This window comes from Oncorhynchus tshawytscha, linkage group LG14 (genome assembly GCF_018296145.1).
Source record: "Oncorhynchus tshawytscha isolate Ot180627B linkage group LG14, Otsh_v2.0, whole genome shotgun sequence".
Lineage (NCBI taxonomy): Eukaryota > Metazoa > Chordata > Actinopteri > Salmoniformes > Salmonidae > Oncorhynchus > Oncorhynchus tshawytscha.
The window spans coordinates 54,907,360-54,929,332 of NC_056442.1; the positions used below are offsets into that span (position 1 = coordinate 54,907,360).

At 45.0% G+C, this 21,973-nt stretch overlaps 1 protein-coding gene across 2 annotated transcripts in view; it reads right to left on the reverse strand.

Moving 5' to 3' along the window:
• The window catches only part of LOC112267326 (rho guanine nucleotide exchange factor 26), a 100,882-nt gene that overhangs the window by 28,280 nt on the left and 50,629 nt on the right, over nucleotides 1-21,973 (reverse strand). For both annotated transcript variants that reach the window (XM_042297692.1, XM_042297691.1), the window contains exons 8-10: nucleotides 19,171-19,245; nucleotides 18,916-19,005; nucleotides 9,915-10,069 (exon numbers count right to left, since the gene is read on the reverse strand). In XM_042297692.1, the coding sequence (XP_042153626.1) occupies nucleotides 9,915-10,069; nucleotides 18,916-19,005; nucleotides 19,171-19,245 (320 nt within the window). The remainder of the gene's footprint in view (nucleotides 1-9,914; nucleotides 10,070-18,915; nucleotides 19,006-19,170; nucleotides 19,246-21,973) is intronic.

Consider the following 21,973-nt stretch of genomic DNA (forward strand, 5'->3'; position numbering starts at 1 on the left):
GAGAGAGTCGAGAGAGAGTCGAGAGAGAGAGAGAGACGAGAGAGACGAGAGAGAGTCGAGAGAGAGACGAGAGAGAGAGAGACGAGAGAGAGACGAGAGAGAGACGAGAGAGAGACGAGAGAGAGACGAGAGAGAGTCGAGAGAGAGTCGAGAGAGAGTCGAGAGAGAGACGAGAGAGAGTCGAGAGAGAGTCGAGAGAGACGAGAGAGAGTCGAGAGAGAGTCGAGAGAGAGACGAGAGAGAGACGAGAGAGACGAGAGAGAGACGAGAGAGAGTCGAGAGAGAGAGAGAGAGAGAGAGAGACGAGAGAGAGACGAGAGAGTGTCGAGAGAGAGTCGAGAGAGAGTCGAGAGAGAGTCGAGAGAGAGTCGAGAGAGAGACGAGAGAGAGACGAGAGAGAGACGAGAGAGAGACGAGAGAGAGTCGAGAGAGAGACGAGAGAGAGACGAGAGAGAGACGAGAGAGAGACGAGAGAGAGACGAGAGAGAAGTCGAGAGACGAGAGAGAGACGAGAGAGAGTCGAGAGAGAGACGAGAGAGAGACGAGAGAGAGACGAGAGAGAGAGACGAGAGAGTGTCGAGAGAGAGTCGAGAGAGAGTCGAGAGAGTCGAGAGAGAGACGAGAGAGAGTCGAGAGAGAGTCGAGAGAGAGTCGAGAGAGAGTCGAGAGAGAGACGAGAGAGAGTCGAGAGAGAGTCGAGAGAGAGACGAGAGAGAGTCGAGAGAGAGACGAGAGAGAGTCGAGAGAGAGACGAGAGAGAGACGAGAGAGAGCCATGAGAAAATGAGTTTTGATCAGTCAGGGAAAATATGTTAGGTCACTATTTAAAAATATGAACAATACCAGAGTTTCGCCACAGGTACAGCAAACTAGCACTAGCTAACACAATCTATAGATTTAATAAATTAACACTTGGAGTCAAATATCAATATAATATGATCAAAAAACAATCCTGTGATATGTAATTGTAACGATTCCCCCCCATCACTAGTTTACTGTGCCTACATACAGTGTATATATATATATACACACACACACTGCTCAAAAAAATAAAGGGAACACTAAAATAACACATCCTAGATCTGAATGAATGAAATATTCTTATTAAATACTTTTTTCTTTACATAGTTGAATGTGCTGACAACCAAAATCACACAAAAATGATCAATGGAAATCAAATTTATCAACTCATGGAGGTCTGGATTTGGAGTCACACTCAAAATTAAAGTGGAAAACCACATTACAGGCTGATCCAACTTTGATGTAATGTCCTTAAAACAAGTCAAAATGAGGCTCAGTAGTGTGTGTGGCCTCCACGTGCCTGTATGACCTCCCTACAACGCCTGGGCATGCTCCTGATGAGGTAGCGGATGGTCTCCTGAGGGATCTCCTCCCAGACCTGGACTAAAGCATCAGCCAACTCCTGGACAGTCTGTGGTGCAACGTGGCGTTGGTGGATGGAGCGAGACATGATGTCCCATATGTGCTCAATTGGATTCAGGTCTGGGGAACGGGCGGGCCAGTCCATAGCATCAATGCCTTCTTCTTGCACGAACTGCTGACACACTCCAGCCACATGAGGTCTAGCATTGTCTTACATTAGGTGGAACCCAGGGCCAACCGCACCAGCATATGGTCTCACAAGGGGTCTGATGATCTCATCTCGGTACCTAATGGCAGTCAGGCTACCTCTGAAGAGCACATGGAGGGCTGTGCGGCCCCCCAAAGAAATGCCACCCCACACCATGACTGACCCACCGCCAAACCGGTCATGCTGGAGGACGTTGCAGGCAGCAGAACGTTCTTCACGGCGTCTCCAGACTCTGTCACGTCTGTCACATGTGCTCAGTGTGAACCTGCTTTCATCTGTGAAGAGCACAGGGCGCCAGTGGCGAATTTGCCAATCTTGGTGTTCTCTGGCAAATGCCAAACGTCCTGCACGGTGTTGGGCTGTAAGCACAACCCCCACCTGTGGACGTCGGGCCCTCATACCACCCTCATGGAGTCTGTTTCTGACCATTTGAGCAGACACATGCACGTTTGTGGCCTGCTGGAGGTCATTTTGCAGGGCTCTGGCAGTGCTCCTCCTTGCACAAAGGCGGAGGGAGCGGTCCTGCTGCTGGGTTGTTGCCCTCCTACGGCCTCCTCCACGTCTCCTGATGTACTGGCCTGTCTCCTGGTAGCGCCTCCATGCTCTGGACACTACGCTGACAGACACAGCAAACCTTCTTGCCACATCTCGCATTGATGTGCCATCCTGGATGAGCTGTACTACCTGAGCCACTTGTGTGGGTTGTAGACTCCGTCTCATGCTACCACTAGAGTGGTTGTAGACTCCGTCTCATGCTACCACGAGAGTGGTTGTAGACTCCGTCTCATGCTACCACGAGAGTGAAAGCACCACCAGCTCTAGCGGTCCCAATTGGGATTTGAAATGACAGCCAAAGGGATACTGTCCAGGGATCGACTTCCCTGCGACACACGCCCCAATTCAGGACCTTTCCTACAGCTGGTTGAGAGGTTGGAGGCAGGGACTTCTGGTACCCATCACACCCTACACTCAATTACTGATTCCTCACGGCAACCAAGGACAACCAATCTGACGGCTCGGAGGAGAAGGGGAGGTGGAGAGGTTAAAATGGGGGGGATCAGAAAGAGGGCGAAGTGTCTGGTGTGTAAAGTGTCAGTAAAGAATCCTAACCATTCCCAGAATCCCCTCCTGATACAATGTATGGAATCCCATTTACATTCCTCTGTGGAATGGGGGTGGGGGGGTAGAATGCAGAAGTACTGAATGAGAACAGTAGAGAGGAGGACTTAGCAGTCTTAGAAAAGAGTTGAGAGCTGCAATATGTACGTCCACACACACAACACACACACACACACACACACACACACACACACACACACACACACACACACACACACACACACACACACACACACACACACACACACACACACACACACACACACACACACAACACACACACACACACACACAGAAGGAGAAACACACACACACACTTTGATACACACAGGTTTGTGACACACAAACACACACACACACACACACTCCACACACACACACACACACAACACACACACACACTGAACAAACACATCATCAGAACAGGGACATCATCAGAACATTATCAGTACGACCAGTTACCCATCTCTGATGGAGGTAGAGAACGAGAGATAGAGAAGGAGGGGAGGAGAGAGGATGTTTACAGACAGACAGAGAGAGGAGCAGAATGTTCTGGTGTTAAGTGGGAGTGTTGCTTAGTCACACACAGAGACAGATTGATAGAGAGAGACAGACAGAGAGACACCGACCAATAGTCAGCCAGAGAGAAACCGAGACAAACAGAGTCAGACAGACAGAGACAGACAGACAGACAGACAGACAGACAGACAGACAGACAGACAGACAGACAGACAGACAGACAGACAGACAGACAGACAGACAGACACAGACAGACAGACAGACAGACAGACAGACAGACAGACAGACAGACAGACAGAAGGGACATCATCAGACAGATCAGACCAGTTACCCATCTCTGATGGAGAGAGATAGAGAAGAGACAGAGAGACGCACAGACAGACAGACAGAGAAACAGGGACAGACAGCTAGACAGACAGACAGACAGAGAGAGAGACAGAGAGAGACAGACAGACAGACAGACAGACAGAGAGCCAGAGACAGAGAGACGCAGACAGACAGACAGACAGAGACAGAGAGACAGACAGACAGACAGAGAAACAGGGACAGACAGACAGACAGACAGACAGAGAGAGAGACAGAGAGACGCAGACAGACAGACAGACAGAGACAGAGAGACGCAGACAGACAGACATAGAAACAGGGACAGACAGCTAGACAGACAGACAGAGGTAGTAGCGTGCCACAGCAGGGTTCCCGTGCCTCAACAGAACAAACCCAAACACTCCCAGCCATGAACACACGCCAGCATAGTACTGGGGTCTGCTGCATTGGATCAAATTCCCAGAAAGAAAGAAAAGATTTGAGGTATTTTGAGAGAGAGCGGCATGGCGATCCGTCTCAGACACAGCTGGAGATTCAGGAAATGAGAAGCACACACACACACACACGAGCCATATGGTTTCCAGGAAGACAAACTTTATTCATGGCAGAATGACAGAATTTGTTTTTGAAACAAAAACAAGCTTCCATTCTGATCGCCATGGGTTAAGTTCAATACAGACAGACACACATGTACAGACACACACACAGACACAGACACACACACACACACACACACACAGACAGACAGACAGACACAGACACACACACACACAGACACACACACACATGTACAGACTCACCCTGACAGGACACTCATAGAGACAGACATAGAGAGAGACAGACAGAGACAGATTGATAGAGAGAGACAGACAGACACACACATGTACAGACACACCCTGATCCACACCCATAGAGACAGATTGATAGAGACAGACAGAGACAGATTGATAGAGAGAGACAGACAGACACACACATGTACAGACACACACATGTACAGACACACCCTGATCCTGAGGACACTCATAGAGACAGATTGATAGAGACAGACAGAGACAGATTGATAGAGAGAGACAGACAGACACACACATGTACAGACACACCCTGATCCTCAGGACAGATTAGAGACATTTTGAGAGAGAGAGACAGAGACAGATTGATAGAGACAGACAGAGACAGATTGGAAAGAGACAGACAGACACACACATGTACAGACCACCCTGGTTTCCAGGAAGACAAGACAGATTCATGAGACAGAATGAGACAGATTTGTTTTTGAGAGACAGACAAAACACATGTACAGACCATTCTGATCCTGAGGACACTCATAGGGACAGATTGATAGAGACAGACACACACAGATTGTACACACAGACAGACAGACACACACATGTACAGACACACCCACCTCAGGACACCCACACACACACATTGTACAGACAGACAGATGACAGATTGATAGACACAGACAGACAGACACACACATGTACAGACACACCCTGATCCTGAGGACACCCATAGAGACAGATTGATAGAGACAGACAGAGACAGATTGATAGAGAGAGACAGACAGACACACACATGTACAGACACACCCTGATCCTGAGGACACCCATAGAGACAGATTGATAGAGACAGACAGAGACAGATTGATAGAGAGAGACAGACAGACAGAGACACACATGTACAGACACACCCTGATCCTGAGGACACCCATAGAGACAGATTGATAGAGACAGACAGAGACAGATTGATAGAGAGAGACAGACAGACACACACATGTACAGACACACCCTGATCCTGAGGACACCCATAGAGACAGATTGATAGAGACAGACAGAGACAGATTGAGAGAGAGACAGAGACACACATGTACAGACACACCCTGATCCTGAGGACACCCATAGAGACAGGTTGATATGTTTGTACAGAAGACGTTGCATTCGGGAAGTATTCAGATCTCTCCACAGTTTCCATATTTTGTTAGGTTACAGACATATTTTAAAAACGGATTAAATTGTTTAATTCCCCTCAATCAATCTACACACAATAAAAAGGTTTTTAGAAAATGTAGAAACTGAAATATGACATTTACATAAGTATTCAGACCCTTTACTCTGTACTTTGTTGAAGCACCTTTGTCAGTGATTACAGCCTTGAGTCTTCTTGGGTATGACGCAACAAGCTACACCTGTATTTGGGGAGTTTCTCCCATTCTTCTCTGCAGATCCTCTCAAGCTCTGTCAGGTTGGATGGGGAGCGTCGCTGCACAGCTATTCTCAGGTCTCTCCAGAGATGTTAGATCGGGTTCAAGTCCAGGCTCTGGCTGGGCCTCTCAAGGACATTCAAAGACTTGTCCCGAAGCCACTCCTGCACTGTGTGCTTAGGGTTGTTGTCCTGTTGGAAGGTGAACCTTCACCCCAGTCTGAGGTCCTGTGTGCTCTGGAGCAGGATCTCATCAAGGATCTCTCTGTATTTTGCTCCGGTCATCTTTCCCTCAATCCTGACTAGTCTCCCAATCCCGGCCGCTGAAAAACATCCCCATAGCATGATGCTGCCACAACCATTCTTCACCGTAGGGATGGTGCCAGGTTTCCTCCAGACGTGACGCTTGGCATTCAGGTCAAAGATTTCCATCTTGGTTTCATCAGATCAGGGAATCTTGTTTCTCATGGTCTGAGTCCTTTAGGTGTCTTTTGGCAAACTGCTAGCGGGCTGTTATGTGCCTTTTACTGAGGAGTGGCTTCCGTCTGGCCACTCTACCATAAAGGCCTTATTTTTGGAGTGCTGCAGAGATGGTTGTCCTTCTGGAAGGTTCTCCCATCTCCACAGAGGAACTCTAGAACTCTGTCAGAGTGACCATCGGAGGAGTCTTGGTCACCTCAGTGATCAAGGCCCTTCTCCCCCGATTGCTCAGTTTGGCCGGGCGGCCAGCTCTAGGAAGAGTCTTGGTGGTTCCAAACTTCTTCCATTTAAGAACGATGGAGGCCACTGTGCTCTTGGGGACCTTCAATGCTGCAGAAAAGTTTGGTCACCCTTGTGCCTCGACACAATCCTGTCTCGAAGCTCTACGGACAATTCCTTCGACCTCAAGGCTTGGTTTTTGCTCTGACATGCACTGTCAACTGTGGGACCTTATACAGACAGGTGTGTGCCTTTCCAAATCATGTCCAATCAATTGAATTTACCACAGGTGGACTCCAATCAAGTTGTAGAAACATCTCAAGGATGATCAATGGAAACAGTATGGGTGTGTCCCCGTCCCACCCCGCCTGTAGCTGCAGGGGGAAATGGTCCAGGAACACAAAGGACGAGTCAGCCCTTCCCCCTCTGAGGAGCCAAAATGTATCTCTGTTACAGCACCCAGAGGACCGACTATTGTGACAGAATAATACTATAGTATCCATGTCTGGTATCTGAAACATGTCCCCTAAAGAGGATCTCTATATAGATTATCTCTGTGGTAACTTGTCCCCTAAAGAGGACTCTATATGGATGGATTATCTCTGTGGTAACTTGTCCCCTAAAGAGGACTCTATATGGATGGATTATCTCTGTGATAACTTGTCTCCTAAAGAGGACTCTATATGGATTATCTCTGTGGTAACTGGTCTCCTAAAGAGGACTCTATATGGATTATCTCTGTGGTAACTGGTCTCCTAAAGAGGACGCTATATGGATTATCTCTGTGGTAACTTGTCTCCTAAAGAGGACTCTATATGGATTATCTCTGTGGTAACTGGTCTCCTAAAGAGGACTCTATATGGATTATCTCTGTGGTAACTGGTCTCCTAAAGAGGACTCTATATGGATTATCTCTATGGTAACTTGTATCTGTAAATGATGAACTCTGAATTACTCAAAGGGGGTTTATGTTCCTCTCAGAAATTCTGTCTTATTTACATCGGCCTCACCCCCTCATCACACCAGCCTTTAGATGCTGTCTCACCCCCTCATCACACCAGCCTTTAGATGCTGTCTCACCCCCTCATCACACCAGCCTTTAGATGCTGTCTCACCCCATCATCACACCAGCCTTTAGATGCTGTCTCACCCCCTCATCACACCAGCCTTTAGATGCTGTCTCACCCCCTCATCACACCAGCCTTTAGATGCTGTCTCACCCCATCATCACACCAGCCTTTAGATGCTGTCTCACCCCTCATCACACCAGCCTTTAGATGCTGTCTCACACCCCATCATCATCACACCAGCCTTTAGATGCTGTCTCACCCCCTCATCACACCAGCCTTTAGATGCTGTCTCACCCCCTCATCACACCAGCCTTTAGATGCTGTCTCACCCCCTCATCACACCAGCCAGCCTTTAGATGCTGTCTCACCCCATCATCACACCAGCCTTTAGATGCTGTCTCACCCCCTCATCACACCAGCCTTTAGATGCTGTCTCACCCCCTCATCACACCAGCCTTTAGATGCTGTCTCACCCCCTCATCACACCAGCCTTTAGATGCTGTGACACCCTGTGGAGATTGTTGGGCCTGGGAGTGTTTAGGTTAATGTAAACTTGGTATTGTTTAATTGGTCAATGGTGGTTGGTTTTGGGTTGAGAAGGTTCCACCTTCAGATGTTCTACAGGTAATGAAATGCATTGGTTCTCTCTCTTATCCTGTATCCAGTCCATGGAGGAAGGTTGTATGATCAATTCTCATTTCCTAGAATTCTAGGCCTCTGGCCTAGTGAGTGTCTCGTTCATGCTTTGTCCTATAGGTTAACTTTAGGATCTATGTGGTTGGAATAATGCTTTGGCCTCTGGCCTAGTGAGTGTCTCGTTGTTCATGCTTTGTCCTATAGGTTAACTTTAGGATCTATGTGGTTGGAATAATGCTTTGGCCTCTGGCCTAGTGAGTGTCTCGTTGTTCATGCTTTGTCCTATAGGTTAACTTTAGGATCTATGTGGTTGGAATAATGCTTTGGCCTCTGGCCTAGTGAGTGTCTCGTTGTTCATGCTTTGTCCTATAGGTTAACTTTAGGATCTATGTGGTTGGAATAATGCTTTGGCCTCTGGCCTAGTGAGTGTCTCGTTGTTCATGCTTTGTCCTATAGGTTAACTTTAGGATCTATGTGGTTGGAATAATGCTTTGGCCTCTGGCCTAGTGAGTGTCTCGTTGTTCATGCTTTGTCCTATAGGTTAACTTTAGGATCTATGTGGTTGGAATAATGCTTTGGCCTCTGGCCTAGTGAGTGTCTCGTTGTTCATGCTTTGTCCTATAGGTTAACTTTAGGATCTATGTGGTTGGAATAATGCTTTGGCCTCTGGCCATTCATTGTGTTAATTAACCAGTGTCTCCATTCATTGTTTGTTCATGCTTTGTCCTCCATTAGGTTACCACTTTTAGGATCTATGTGGTTGCCTTTGAATAATGCTTTGGCCTCTGGCCTAGTGAGTGTTCAATGTTGTTCATGCTTTGTCCTATTAGGTTAACTTTTTAGGATCTATGTGGTTGAATAATGCTTTGATTGGCCTCTGGCCATAGTGAGTGTCATTCATTGTTTGTTCATGCTTTGTCCTATAGGTTAACCATCTTTAGGATCTATGTGGATTAACCATTGGAATAATGCATTTGGCCTCTGGCTTTGATATAGTCAGAGTGTTAATTAACCATCTGTTGTTCATGCTTTGTCCTATAGGTTAACTTTAGGATCTATGTGGTTGGAATAATGCTTTGGAATGCTTGTTAATGTTTGTAATTTAAGCTTCATGCCTGGAATGTTAATCCATTCATTGTTCAATGTTAATTAACCATCTGCCTTTGATATAGACAATTCTCAGATCCATTCATTGTTCAATGTTAATTAACCATCTGCCTTTGATATAGACAATTCTCAGATCCATTCATTGTTCAATGTTAATTAACCATCTGCCTTTGATATAGACAATTCTCAGACCCATTCATTGTTCAATGTTAATTAACCATCTGCCTTTGATATAGACAATTCTCAGATCCATTCTTGTCAACTCATTGTCTAATGCTTGTATATTTGAATTATCTTTAAAGAGTCATATAAACATTTCAATAGGCTAATTGCTTACTCTTCATTAAAAGTGTTATAGTAGGTGTATATACACATATTACTGCCCAATGCAAGGTCACACTTGACTCATCCCAGAGACAAAATCACTCACACAAAGACACAAGGATGAACACGTGGAGTTTCCCTGCACATAACTCTGTCGCAATGACCTACAGACAATTTGGGCAGCTCACAATCTTTACATCTAGCATACTTAAAGATTTTATCACCACCACCTTCCCCATCTGTGCGATTGGCTAGTGAGACTGTGGAGTTGACTGGGAATGCTTGGTTAGACTGTGGGATTGGCTAGTGAGACTGTGGACCCACCTCTTCTTCCTGGTGAGGATGAGGACGTCATTGAAGAGGAAGAAGTAGACCTGATGACGTGACGTCCTCTTGGAGAAGATGCCGTTCTCCTCCACGAAGGCTGTGAGCTCCCCTCTCTTCACCATCCACCTAGACGACGACACCAATGGGAAGGGCTGGGGGGGAGAGAGAGAAAGAGAGAGAGAGAAGAGACAGGGGGAGATGAGATAGGGGAGAGAGAAGGGAGAGAGAGAGGGGAGAGAGAAGGGAGAGAGGGAAGAGAGAAGAGAGAGAAGAGACAGGGGGGGAGAGAGAGGACAGAGGAGAGAGAGGACCGAGGGGAGAGAGAGGACCGAGGGGAGAGAGGGGTGAGTAAATAGAGAGAGAAGAGAGAGAGAGAAGAGAGAAGAGAGAGAGAGAAGGGAGAGAAGAGAGAGAGAGAGAGAGAGAGAGAGAGAAGGAGAGAGAGAGAGAGAGAAGAGGAGAGGAAGAGAGAGAGAGAGAGAGAGAGAGAGAAGGAGAGAGAGAGAGAGAGAGAGAGAGAGAGAGAGAGAGAGAGAGAGAGAGAGAGAGAGAGAGAAGGGAGAGAGAGAGAGAGAGAGAGAGAAGGGAGAGAGAGAGAGAGAGAGAGAGAGAGAGAGAGAGAGAGAAGAGAGAGAGAGAAGAGAGAGAGAGGAGAGAGAGAGAGAGAGAAGAGAGAGAGAGGAGGGAGAGAGAGAGAGAGAGAGAGAAGGGAGAGAGAGAGAGAGAGAAGGGAGAGAGAGAGAAGAGAAGGGTGAGGGGAGAGAGAGGAGAAAGAGGAGAAAGACGATCAATATCAAGGTTTACAAATGTAATGCACTCCAGACATTCCTGTGTAGTGTGTGTGAACAGCTGGCTAGGAGGGCAGAATGTATGTTCACAGCCCTGCAGACATCTGTTAGGACCACATGTACCAACAGCACTTTCCCACACTGCTACCACACCTGTGCCTGCCGGAGCGTGTGTGTATGTGTGCATTTATGTACATCTGCTTGAATATATACAGTTGAAGTCGGAAGTTTCGTTTAGTAGTTTTGGCAAGTCAGTTAGAACATCTACTTTGTGTATGACACAAGTCATTGTTCCAACAATTGTTTACAGACAGATTATTTCACTTATAATTCACTGTATCACAATTCCAGTGTGTCAGAAGTTTACATACACTAAGTTGACTGTGCCTTTAAACAGCTTGGAAAATTCCAGAAAATTATGTCATTGCTTTAGAAGCTTCTGATAGGCTAATTGACATCATTTGAGTCAATTGGAGGTGTACCTGTGGATGTATTTCAAGGCCTACCTTCAAACTCAGTGCCTCTTTGCTTGACATCATGGGAAAATCAAAAGAAATCAGCAAAGACCTCAGAAAAACAATTGTAGACCTCCACAAGTCTGGTTCATCCTTGGGAGCAATTTCCAAATGCCTGAAGGTACCACGTTCATCTGTACAAACAATAGTACGCAAGTATAAACACCATGGGACCACGCAGCCGTCATACCGCTCAGGAAGGAGACGCATTCTGTCTCCTAAAGATGAACGTACTTTGGTGAGAAAAGTACAAATCAATCCCAGAACAACAGCAAAGGACCTTGTGAAAATGCTGGAGGAAACAGGTACAAAAGTATCTATATCCACAGTAAAACGAGTCCTATATCGACATAACCTGAAAGGCCGCTCAGCAAGGAAGAAGCCACTGCTCCAAAACCACCATAAAAAAGCCAAACTACAGTTTGCAACTGCACATGGAGACAAAGATTGTACTTTTTGGAGAATTGTCCTCTGGTCTGATGAAACGAAAGTAGAACTGTTTGGCCATAATGACCATCGTTATGTTTGGAGGATAAAGGGGGAGGCTTGCAAGCCGAAGAACACCATCCCAACCGTGAAGCATGGGGGTGGCAGCATCATGTTGTGGGGATGCTTTGCTGCAGGAGGGACTGGTGCACTTCACAAAATAGATAAAAAATTTAAAAATTAAATTTAAAAATTAGGTGGATATATTGCAGCAACATCTCAAGACTTCAGTCAGGAAGTTAAAGCTTGGTCGCAAATGGGTCTTCCAAATGGACAATGACCCCAAGCATACTTCCAAAGTTGTGGCAAAAAGGACAACAAAGTCAAGGTATTGGAGTGGCCATCACAAAGCCCTGACCTCAATCCTATAGAACATTTGTGGGCAGAACTGAAAAAGTGTGTGCGAGCAAGTAGGCCTACAAACCTGACTCAGTTACACCGGCTCTGTCGTGGAGGAATGGGCCAAAATTCACCCAACTTATTGTGGGAAGCTTGTGGAAGGATACCAGAAATGTTTGATCCAAGTTAAACAATTTAAAGGCAATGCTACCAAATACTGATTGAGTGTATGTAAACTTCTGACCCACTGGGAATGTGATGAAAGAAATAAAAGCTGAAATAAATCATTCTCTGCTATTATTCTGACATTTCACATTCTTAAAATAAAGTAGTGATACTAAATGCTGTAAAATAGGGAATTTTTACTAAATGTCAGGAATTGTGAAAAACTGAGTTTAAATGTATTTGGCTAAGGTGTATGTAAACTTCTGACTTCAACTGTTTCTGTTCGTGTGTGTGTGTGTGTGTGTGTGTGTGTGTGTGTGTGTGTGTGTGTGTGTGTGTGTGTGTGTGTGTGTGTGTGTGTGTGTGTGTGTGTGTATGTGTGTGTCTGCGTGTGTGTGTCTATGTGAGAGAGAAATATGTAATCCTTAATAGCACACTGCTGGAAACACACTTGTCCATATCAACAGATGAAGATGATGAACTATGATTCAAAGAGGATTCTGGGAAAAGACCTTGTGAACGTACAGTTTGTACAGAACATAACACCATGCGTGAGTTTATGTGTGTGTGTGTTTTCCTTGGTAATGCAGCAGCAACAGTTATATAGGACCCTTATTCCTCTTGATTTCACACCAGTAGAGAAACATCATGTTCCCTCCCTGTGTCCCCTGGGAGACGGCTGGGCAAAGGTCATGTATGACCAGGAATCGAACGTTCCTCCAAATCAGACAGACAGCTAAAGGTAATGTCTTCACAATACCTCATGGTATGGGCTTTTAAAAGCTACAATCCTTAGTTGCTACGTTCATTTAAAAAAAAAACATATAAAAAAAAAACATATAAATCAATGATATATTCCCATTGGTTCTTACAGAATAACGTCTCATGGAGTTTAACTGTCGTACCCCCATCAGAACACAAAACATCAGCTTGTTTTACTCGGTCTGTAAACAACCTACATGTAAACAAACACTATATAGACTCATAACATGGTTAAAACTAGCATTTTGATATTGTGGATGGTCAGTCCTTGCATCCATAGCTCTGTCTACGAATTTGAAAGATGTTTCTCCAGGCCCTTCCCTCAGCTTTTTAACCCAAGACACAGGCAGAGGGACGCTTTTGTTATTGTTTCTGTTCCCTTTACACTTGTGTCTATAAGGTAGTAGTTTTGGAATTGTTAGCTAGATTACTCGTTGGTTATTACTGCATTGTCGGAACTAGAAGCACAAGCATTTCGCTACACTCGCATTAACATCTGCTAACCATGTGTATGTGACAAATAAAATTTGATTTGATTTGATTTGTTTAAGATGGAAATCACATGAGGGGGAAGCGGCGCCACGGTTTGTTTTTGTTGACTAACGGAGGACGGGAGCGTTTGGTAAACACATCTGCAGTACATAACCTGCTGTTCTATCACGCCTGCAGTGATGTCAGAGGGGAGAGAGAGTAGCTTATTTGTTGTTGTAATATCCTAAACGTACCCGGTAGTTTCACCATTAAGGATTCTACCTTTAAAAACAAACCCTTCTGCATGTCAATGCTACTCTCTGGCATGGATTCTTAAGTGTCCATAGTATCTCATAGGAACTTAACAGTTCTTTAGGGTTTACAGTAGTTTAACAGCTATAGACCCACTGGGTGACTAGAGACAGTCATAAAACCCAGCTATAGAGACAGTCATAAAACCCAGCTATAGAGACAGTCATAAAACCCAGCTATAGAGACAGCCATAAAACCCAGCTATAGAGACAACCATAAAACCCAGCTATAGAGACAGCCATAAAACCCAGCTATAGAGACAGTCATAAAACCCAGCTATAGAGACAGTCATAAAACCCAGCTATAGAGACAGTCATAAAACCCAGCTATAGAGACAGTCATAAAACCCAGCTATAGAGACAGTCATAAAACCCAGCTATAGAGACAGTCATAAAACCCAGCTATAGAGACAGCCATAAAACCCAGCTATAGAGACAGTCATAAAACCCAGCTATAGAGACAGTCATAAAACCCAGCTATAGAGACAGCCATAAAACCCAGCTATAGAGACAACCATAAAACCCAGCTATAGAGACAGTCATAAAACCCAGCTATAGAGACAGCCATAAAACCCAGCTATAGACCCACTGGGTGACTAGAGACAGTCATAAAACCCAGCTATAGAGACAGTCATAAAACCCAGCTATAGAGACAGTCATAAAACCCAGCTATAGAGACAGTCATAAAACCCAGCTATAGAAAGTCATAAAACCCAGCTATAGAGACAGTCATAAAACCCAGCTATAGAGACAGCCATAAAACCCAGCTATAGAGACAGTCATAAAACCCAGCTATAGAGACAACCATAAAACCCAGCTATAGAGACAGCCATAAAACCCAGCTATAGAGACAGTCATAAAACCCAGCTATAGAGACAGTCATAAAACCCAGCCATAAAACCCAGCCATAGAGACAGTCATAAAACCCAGCCATAAAACCCAGCCATAGAGACAGTCATAAAACCCAGCCATAAAACCCAGCCATTGAGACAGTCATAAAACCCAGCTATAGGGACAGTCATAAAACCCAGCCATAGGGACAGTCATAAAACCCAGCCATAGGGACAGTCATAAAACCCAGCCATAGAGACAGTCATAAAACCCAGCTATAGGGACAGTCATAAAACCCAGCTATAGAGACAGTCATAAAACCCAGCTATAGACCCACTGGGTGACTAGAGACAGCCATAAAACCCAGCTATAGACCCACTGGGTGACTAGAGACAGTCATAAAACCCAGTCATAAAACCCAGCTATAGAGACAGTCATAAAACCCAGCTATAGACCCACTGGGTGAAGAGACAGCCATAAAACCCAGCTATAGAGACAGCCATAAAACCCAGCTATAGAGACAGTCATAAAACCCAGCTATAGAGACAGTCATAAAACCCAGCTATAGAGACAGCCATAAAACCCAGCTATAGAGACAGCCATAAAACCCAGCTATAGAGACAGTCATAAAACCCAGCTATAGAGACAGCCATAAAACCCAGCTATAGAGACAGTCATAAAACCCAGCCATAAAACCCAGCTATAGAGACAGTCATAAAACCCAGCCATAGAGACAGTCATAAAACCCAGCCATAAAACCCAGCCATAGAGACAGTCATAAAACCCAGCTATAGGGACAGTCATAAAACCCAGCCATAGAGACAGTCATAAAACCCAGCCATAGAGACAGTCATAAAACCCAGCTATAGAGACAGTCATAAAACCCAGCTATAGACCCACTGGGTGACTAGAGACAGCCATAAAACCCAGCTATAGACCCACTGGGTGACTAGAGACAGTCATAAAACCCAGTCATAAAACCCAGCTATAGAGACAGTCATAAAACCCAGCTATAGACCCACTGGGTGAAGAGACAGCCATAAAACCCAGCCATAAAACCCAGCTATAGAGACAGTCATAAAACCCAGCTATAGAGACAGTCATAAAACCCAGCTATAGACCCACTGGGTGACTAGAGACAGTCATAAAACCCAGCTATAGACCCACTGGGTGACTAGAGACAGTCATAAAACCCAGTCCTAAAACCCAGCTATATAGACAGTCATAAAACCCAGCTATAGACCCACTGGGTGAAGAGACAGCCATAAAACCCAGCTATAGAGACAGTCATAAAACCCAGCTATAGAGACAGTCATAAAACCCAGTCATAAAACCCAGCTATAGAGACAGTCATAAAACCCAGCCATAAAACCCAGCCATAGAGACAGTCATAAAACCCAGCCATAAAACCCAGCCATTGAGACAGTCATAAAACCCAGCTATAGGGACAGTCATAAAACCCAGCCATAGGGACAGTCATAAAACCCAGCCATAGGGACAGTCATAAAACCCAGCCATAGAGACAGTCATAAAACCCAGCTATAGGGACAGTCATAAAACCCAGCTATAGAGACAGTCATAAAACCCAGCTATAGACCCACTGGGTGACTAGAGACAGCCATAAAACCCAGCTATAGACCCACTGGGTGACTAGAGACAGTCATAAAACCCAGTCATAAAACCCAGCTATAGAGACAGTCATAAAACCCAGCTATAGACCCACTGGGTGAAGAGACAGCCATAAAACCCAGCTATAGAGACAGCCATAAAACCCAGCTATAGAGACAGTCATAAAACCCAGCTATAGAGACAGTCATAAAACCCAGCTATAGAGACAGCCATAAAACCCAGCTATAGAGACAGCCATAAAACCCAGCTATAGAGACAGTCATAAAACCCAGCTATAGAGACAGCCATAAAACCCAGCTATAGAGACAGTCATAAAACCCAGCCATAAAACCCAGCTATAGAGACAGTCATAAAACCCAGCCATAGAGACAGTCATAAAACCCAGCCATAAAACCCAGCCATAGAGACAGTCATAAAACCCAGCTATAGGGACAGTCATAAAACCCAGCCATAGAGACAGTCATAAAACCCAGCCATAGAGACAGTCATAAAACCCAGCTATAGAGACAGTCATAAAACCCAGCTATAGACCCACTGGGTGACTAGAGACAGCCATAAAACCCAGCTATAGACCCACTGGGTGACTAGAGACAGTCATAAAACCCAGTCATAAAACCCAGCTATAGAGACAGTCATAAAACCCAGCTATAGACCCACTGGGTGAAGAGACAGCCATAAAACCCAGCCATAAAACCCAGCTATAGAGACAGTCATAAAACCCAGCTATAGAGACAGTCATAAAACCCAGCTATAGACCCACTGGGTGACTAGAGACAGTCATAAAACCCAGCTATAGACCCACTGGGTGACTAGAGACAGTCATAAAACCCAGTCCTAAAACCCAGCTATATAGACAGTCATAAAACCCAGCTATAGACCCACTGGGTGAAGAGACAGCCATAAAACCCAGCTATAGAGACAGTCATAAAACCCAGCTATAGAGACAGTCATAAAACCCAGTCATAAAACCCAGCTATAGAGACAGTCATAAAACCCAGCTATAGACCCACTGGGTGAAGAGACAGCCATAAAACCCAGCTATAGAGACAGCCATAAAACCCAGCTATAGAGACAGTCATAAAACCCAGCTATAGAGACAGTCATAAAACCCAGCTATAGACCCGCTGGGTGACTAGAGACAGTCATAAAACCCAGCTATAGACCCACTGGGTGACTAGAGACAGTCATAAAACCCAGTCATAAAACCCAGCTATAGAGACAGTCATAAAACCCAGCTATAGACCCACTGGGTGAAGAGACAGCCATAAAACCCAGCTATAGAGACAGTCATAAAACCCAGCCATAAAACCCAGCTATAGAGACAGTCATAAAACCCAGCTATAGAGACAGTCATAAAACCCAGCTATAGAGACAGTCATAAAACCCAGCTATAGAGACAGCCATAAAACCCAGCTATAGAGACAGCCATAAAACCCAGCCATAAAACCCAGCCATAAAACCCAGCTATAGAGACAGTCATAAATCCCAGCTATAGAGACAGCCATAAAACCCAGCCATAGAGACAGTCATAAAACCCAGCTATAGAGACAGCCATAAAACCCAGCTATAGAGACAGCCATAAAACCCAGCTATAGAGACAGTCATAAAACCCAGCTATAGAGACAGTCATAAAACCCAGCTATAGAGACAGCCATAGAAACAGTCATAAAACCCAGCTATAGAGACAGCCATAAAACCCAGCTATAGAGACAGCAATAGAAACAGTCATAAAACCCAGCTATAGAGACAGCCATAAAACCCAGCTATAGAGACAGTCATAAAACCCAGCTATAGACCCACTGGGTGACTAGAGACAGTCATAAAACCCAGCCATAAAACCCAGCTATAGAGACAGTCATAAAACCCAGCTATAGAGACAGCCATAAAACCCAGCTATAGAGACAGCCATAAAACCCAGCTATAGAGACAGTCATAAAACCCAGCTATAGAGACAGTCATAAAACCCAGCTATAGAGACAGCCATAAAACCCAGCTATAGAGACAGCCATACAACCCAGCTATAGAGACAGCCATAAAACCCAGCTATAGAGACAGCCATAAAACCCAGCTATAGAGACAGCCATAAAACCCAGCCATAAAACCCAGCTATAGAGACAGTCATAAAACCCAGCTATAGAGACAGCCATAAAACCCAGCCATAAAACCCAGCCATAAAACCCAGCTATAGAGACAGTCATAAAACCCAGCTATAGAGACAGTCATAAAACCCAGCCATAAAACCCAGCTATAGAGACAGCCATAAAACCCAGCTATAGAGACAGTCATAAAACCCAGCTATAGAGACAGCCATAAAACCCAGCTATAGAGACAGTCATAAAACCCAGCTATAGAGACAGCCATAAAACCCAGCTATAGAGACAGCCATAAAACCCAGCTATAGAGACAGCCATAAAACCCAGCTATAGAGACAGCCATAAAACCCAGCTATAGAGACAGCCATAAAATCCAGCTATAGAGACAGCCATAAAACCCAGCTATAGAGACAGCCATAAAACCCAGCCATAAAACCCAGCCATAAAACCCAGCTATAGAGACAGTCATAAAACCCAGCTATAGAGACAGTCATAAAACCCAGCCATAAAACCCAGCCATATAACCCAGCCATAAAACCCAGCTATAGAGACAGCCATAAAACCCAGCTATAGACCCACTGGTGAGACTTCCAAGCCCATCTCCATACCTTGATCTTAAAGTCCAGTTGAGAGTTGATGGTGTACATCATCTCTGTTCTCTCCATGGTACGGGCCCCTTCGTTACACTGACGTACCACCTAAAACACACCGGTATTAGCACTCACAGACACATGCAGATACACGCAGGCTCACATACAAAGACCATGGGGGAAACACAGGCTCCTTCCTTGATCTCATGTTGAGATGGGCCTTTGACCTTTGACTTGGCATCAATTTGGGTTTGACACCAGTTGACCTCTCACCTTGCTGACTGATTGAAGGGCTTTCTTACAGGCCTCATACTGAGATGAGCCTTTAGAAGCCTTCTGACAAATGACCTGAAAAACAGAGAGAGAGGTCAGGGGTCAGAGCAGATCACACACACGCACACAGTGGCTGTGTATACAGTAGAGTATGATGTCATAAAGGCTGTGTATACAGTAGAGTATGATGTCATAAAGGCTGTGTACACAGTAGAGTATGATGTCATAAAGGCTGTGTACACAGTAGAGTATGATGTCATAAAGGCTGTGTACACAGTAGAGTATGAAGTCATAAAGTAGAGTGTGTGTGAGATCAGCTAGTCAACCACTTTGTTATTCCTGGGAGAGGCTTCCAGAACACATCTCTCACTAACGCTGCTTTCATACGCACGCACGCGCGCACACACACACACACACACACACACACACACACACACACACACACACACACACACACACACACACACACACACACACACAACACACACAGCAGCAGTTGGAATCATTAAGTGTTACCAAAACTTTCCCAGGGCTCAAAAGCCTCCTCCTCCATGGCCTATAGTCCTGCCTTACACCTCAAGGGAACAACTACAACAGGGAAGGAGAGAGAAGGAGAGACATAGAACAGTAAGTGAAAACATTAGTAAAATAAGTGGTAAAAACGAGGGACCAATGAATGACAGAATGAACAAGCATTTCTAGATCAATGCAGTAAGGAGCTGAGCTCTTTGAGCCAGTTAAGACTAAGGCTACATTAGACTAAGGCTACATTAGACTAAGGCTACGTTAGACTAAGGCTACGTTAGACTAAGGCTACGTTAGACTAAGGCTACATTAGACTAAGGCTACATTAGACTAAGGCTACATTAGACTAAGGCTACATTAGACTAAGGCTACATTAGACAAAGGCTACGGTAGGTGAAGGCTACATTAGACAAAGGCTACTGTAGGTGAAGGCTACATTAGACAAAGGCTACTGTAGGTGAAGGCTACATTAGACAAAGGCTACATTAGACAAAGGCTACTGTAGGTGAAGGCTACTGTACGTGAAGGCTACATTAGACAAAGGCTACATTAGACGAAGACTACTGTAGGTGAAGGTTACATTAGACAAAGGCTACATTAGACTAAGGCTACATTAGACTAAGGCTACTGTAGGTGAAGGCTACATTAGACAAAGGCTACTGTAGGTGAAGGCTACTGTAGGTGAAGGCTACATTAGACAAAGGCTACTGTAGGAGAAGGCTACATTAGACAAAGGCTACATTAGACTAAGGCTACAGTAGACTAAGGCTACAATAGACTAAGGCTACAGTAGACTAAGGCTACATTAGACTAAGGCTACATTAGACTAAGGCTACAGTAGACAAAGGCTACATTAGACTAAGGCTATATTAAACTAAGGCTACATTAGACTAAGGCTACGGTAGATGAGGGCTACATTAGACTAAGGCTACGGTAGGTGAGGGCTACATTAGACAAAGGCTACTGTAGGTGAAGGCTACATTAGACAAAGGCTACTGTAGGTGAAGGCTACATTAGAAAAAGACTACTGTAGGGGAAGGCTACATTAGACAAAGGCTACTGTAGGTGAAGGCTACTGTAGGTGAAGGCTACTGTACGTGAAGGCTACATTAGACAAAGGCTACATTAGACGAAGGCTACTGTAGGTGAAGGTTACATTAGACAAAGGCTACATTAGACTAAGGCTACTGTAGGTGAAGGCTACTGTAGGTGAAGTCTACATTAGACAAAGGCTACATTAGACAAAGTCTACATTAGACAAAGGCTACATTAGACGAAGGCTACTGTAGGTGAAGGCTACTGTAGGTGAAGGCTACTGTAGGTGAAGGCTACTGTAGGTGAAGGCTACTGTAGGTGAAGGCAACATTAGACGAAGGCTACTATAGGTGAAGGCTACATTAGACAAAGGCTACTGTAGGTGAAGTCTACATTAGACAAAGGCTACATTAGACGAAGTCTACATTAGACAAAGTCTACATTAGACAAAGGCTACATTAGACGAAGGCTACATTAGACGAAGGCTACTGTAGGTGAAGGCTACTGTATGTGAAGGCTACTGTATGTGAAGGCTACTGTATGTGAAGGCTACTGTAGGTGAAGGCAACATTAGACGAAGGCTACTATAGGTGAAGGCTACATTAGACAAAGGCTACTATAGGTGAAGGCTACATTAGACAAAGGCTACTGTAGGTGAAGGCTACATTAGACAAAGGCTACTGTAGGTGAAGGCTACGGTAGGTGAAGGCTACGGTAGGTGAAGGCTACGTGAAGGCTACGGTAGGTGAAGGCTACGGTAGGTGAAGGCTACGGTAGGTGAAGGCTACTGTAGGTGAAGGCTACATTAGACTAAGGCTACAGTCGGTGAAGGCTACATTAGACTAAGGCTACTGTAGGTGAGGGCTACATTAGACTAAGGCTACTGTAGGTGAGGGCTACATTAGACTAAGGCTACTGTAGGTGAGGGCTACATTAGACTAAGGCTACTGTAGGTGAGGGCTACATTAGACTAAGGCTACGGTAGGTGAAGGTTACATTAGACAAAGGCTACTGTAGGTGAAGGCTACATTAGACAAAGGCTACATTAGACTAAGGCTATTGTAGGTGAAGGCTACATTAGACAAAGGCTACATTAGACAAAGGCTACTGTAGGTGAAGGCTACTGTAGGTGAAGGCTACATTAGACTAAGGCTACGGTAGATGAGGGCTACATTAGACTAAGGCTACGGTAGGTGAGGGCTACATTAGACAAAAGCTACTGTAGGTGAAGGCTACATTAGAC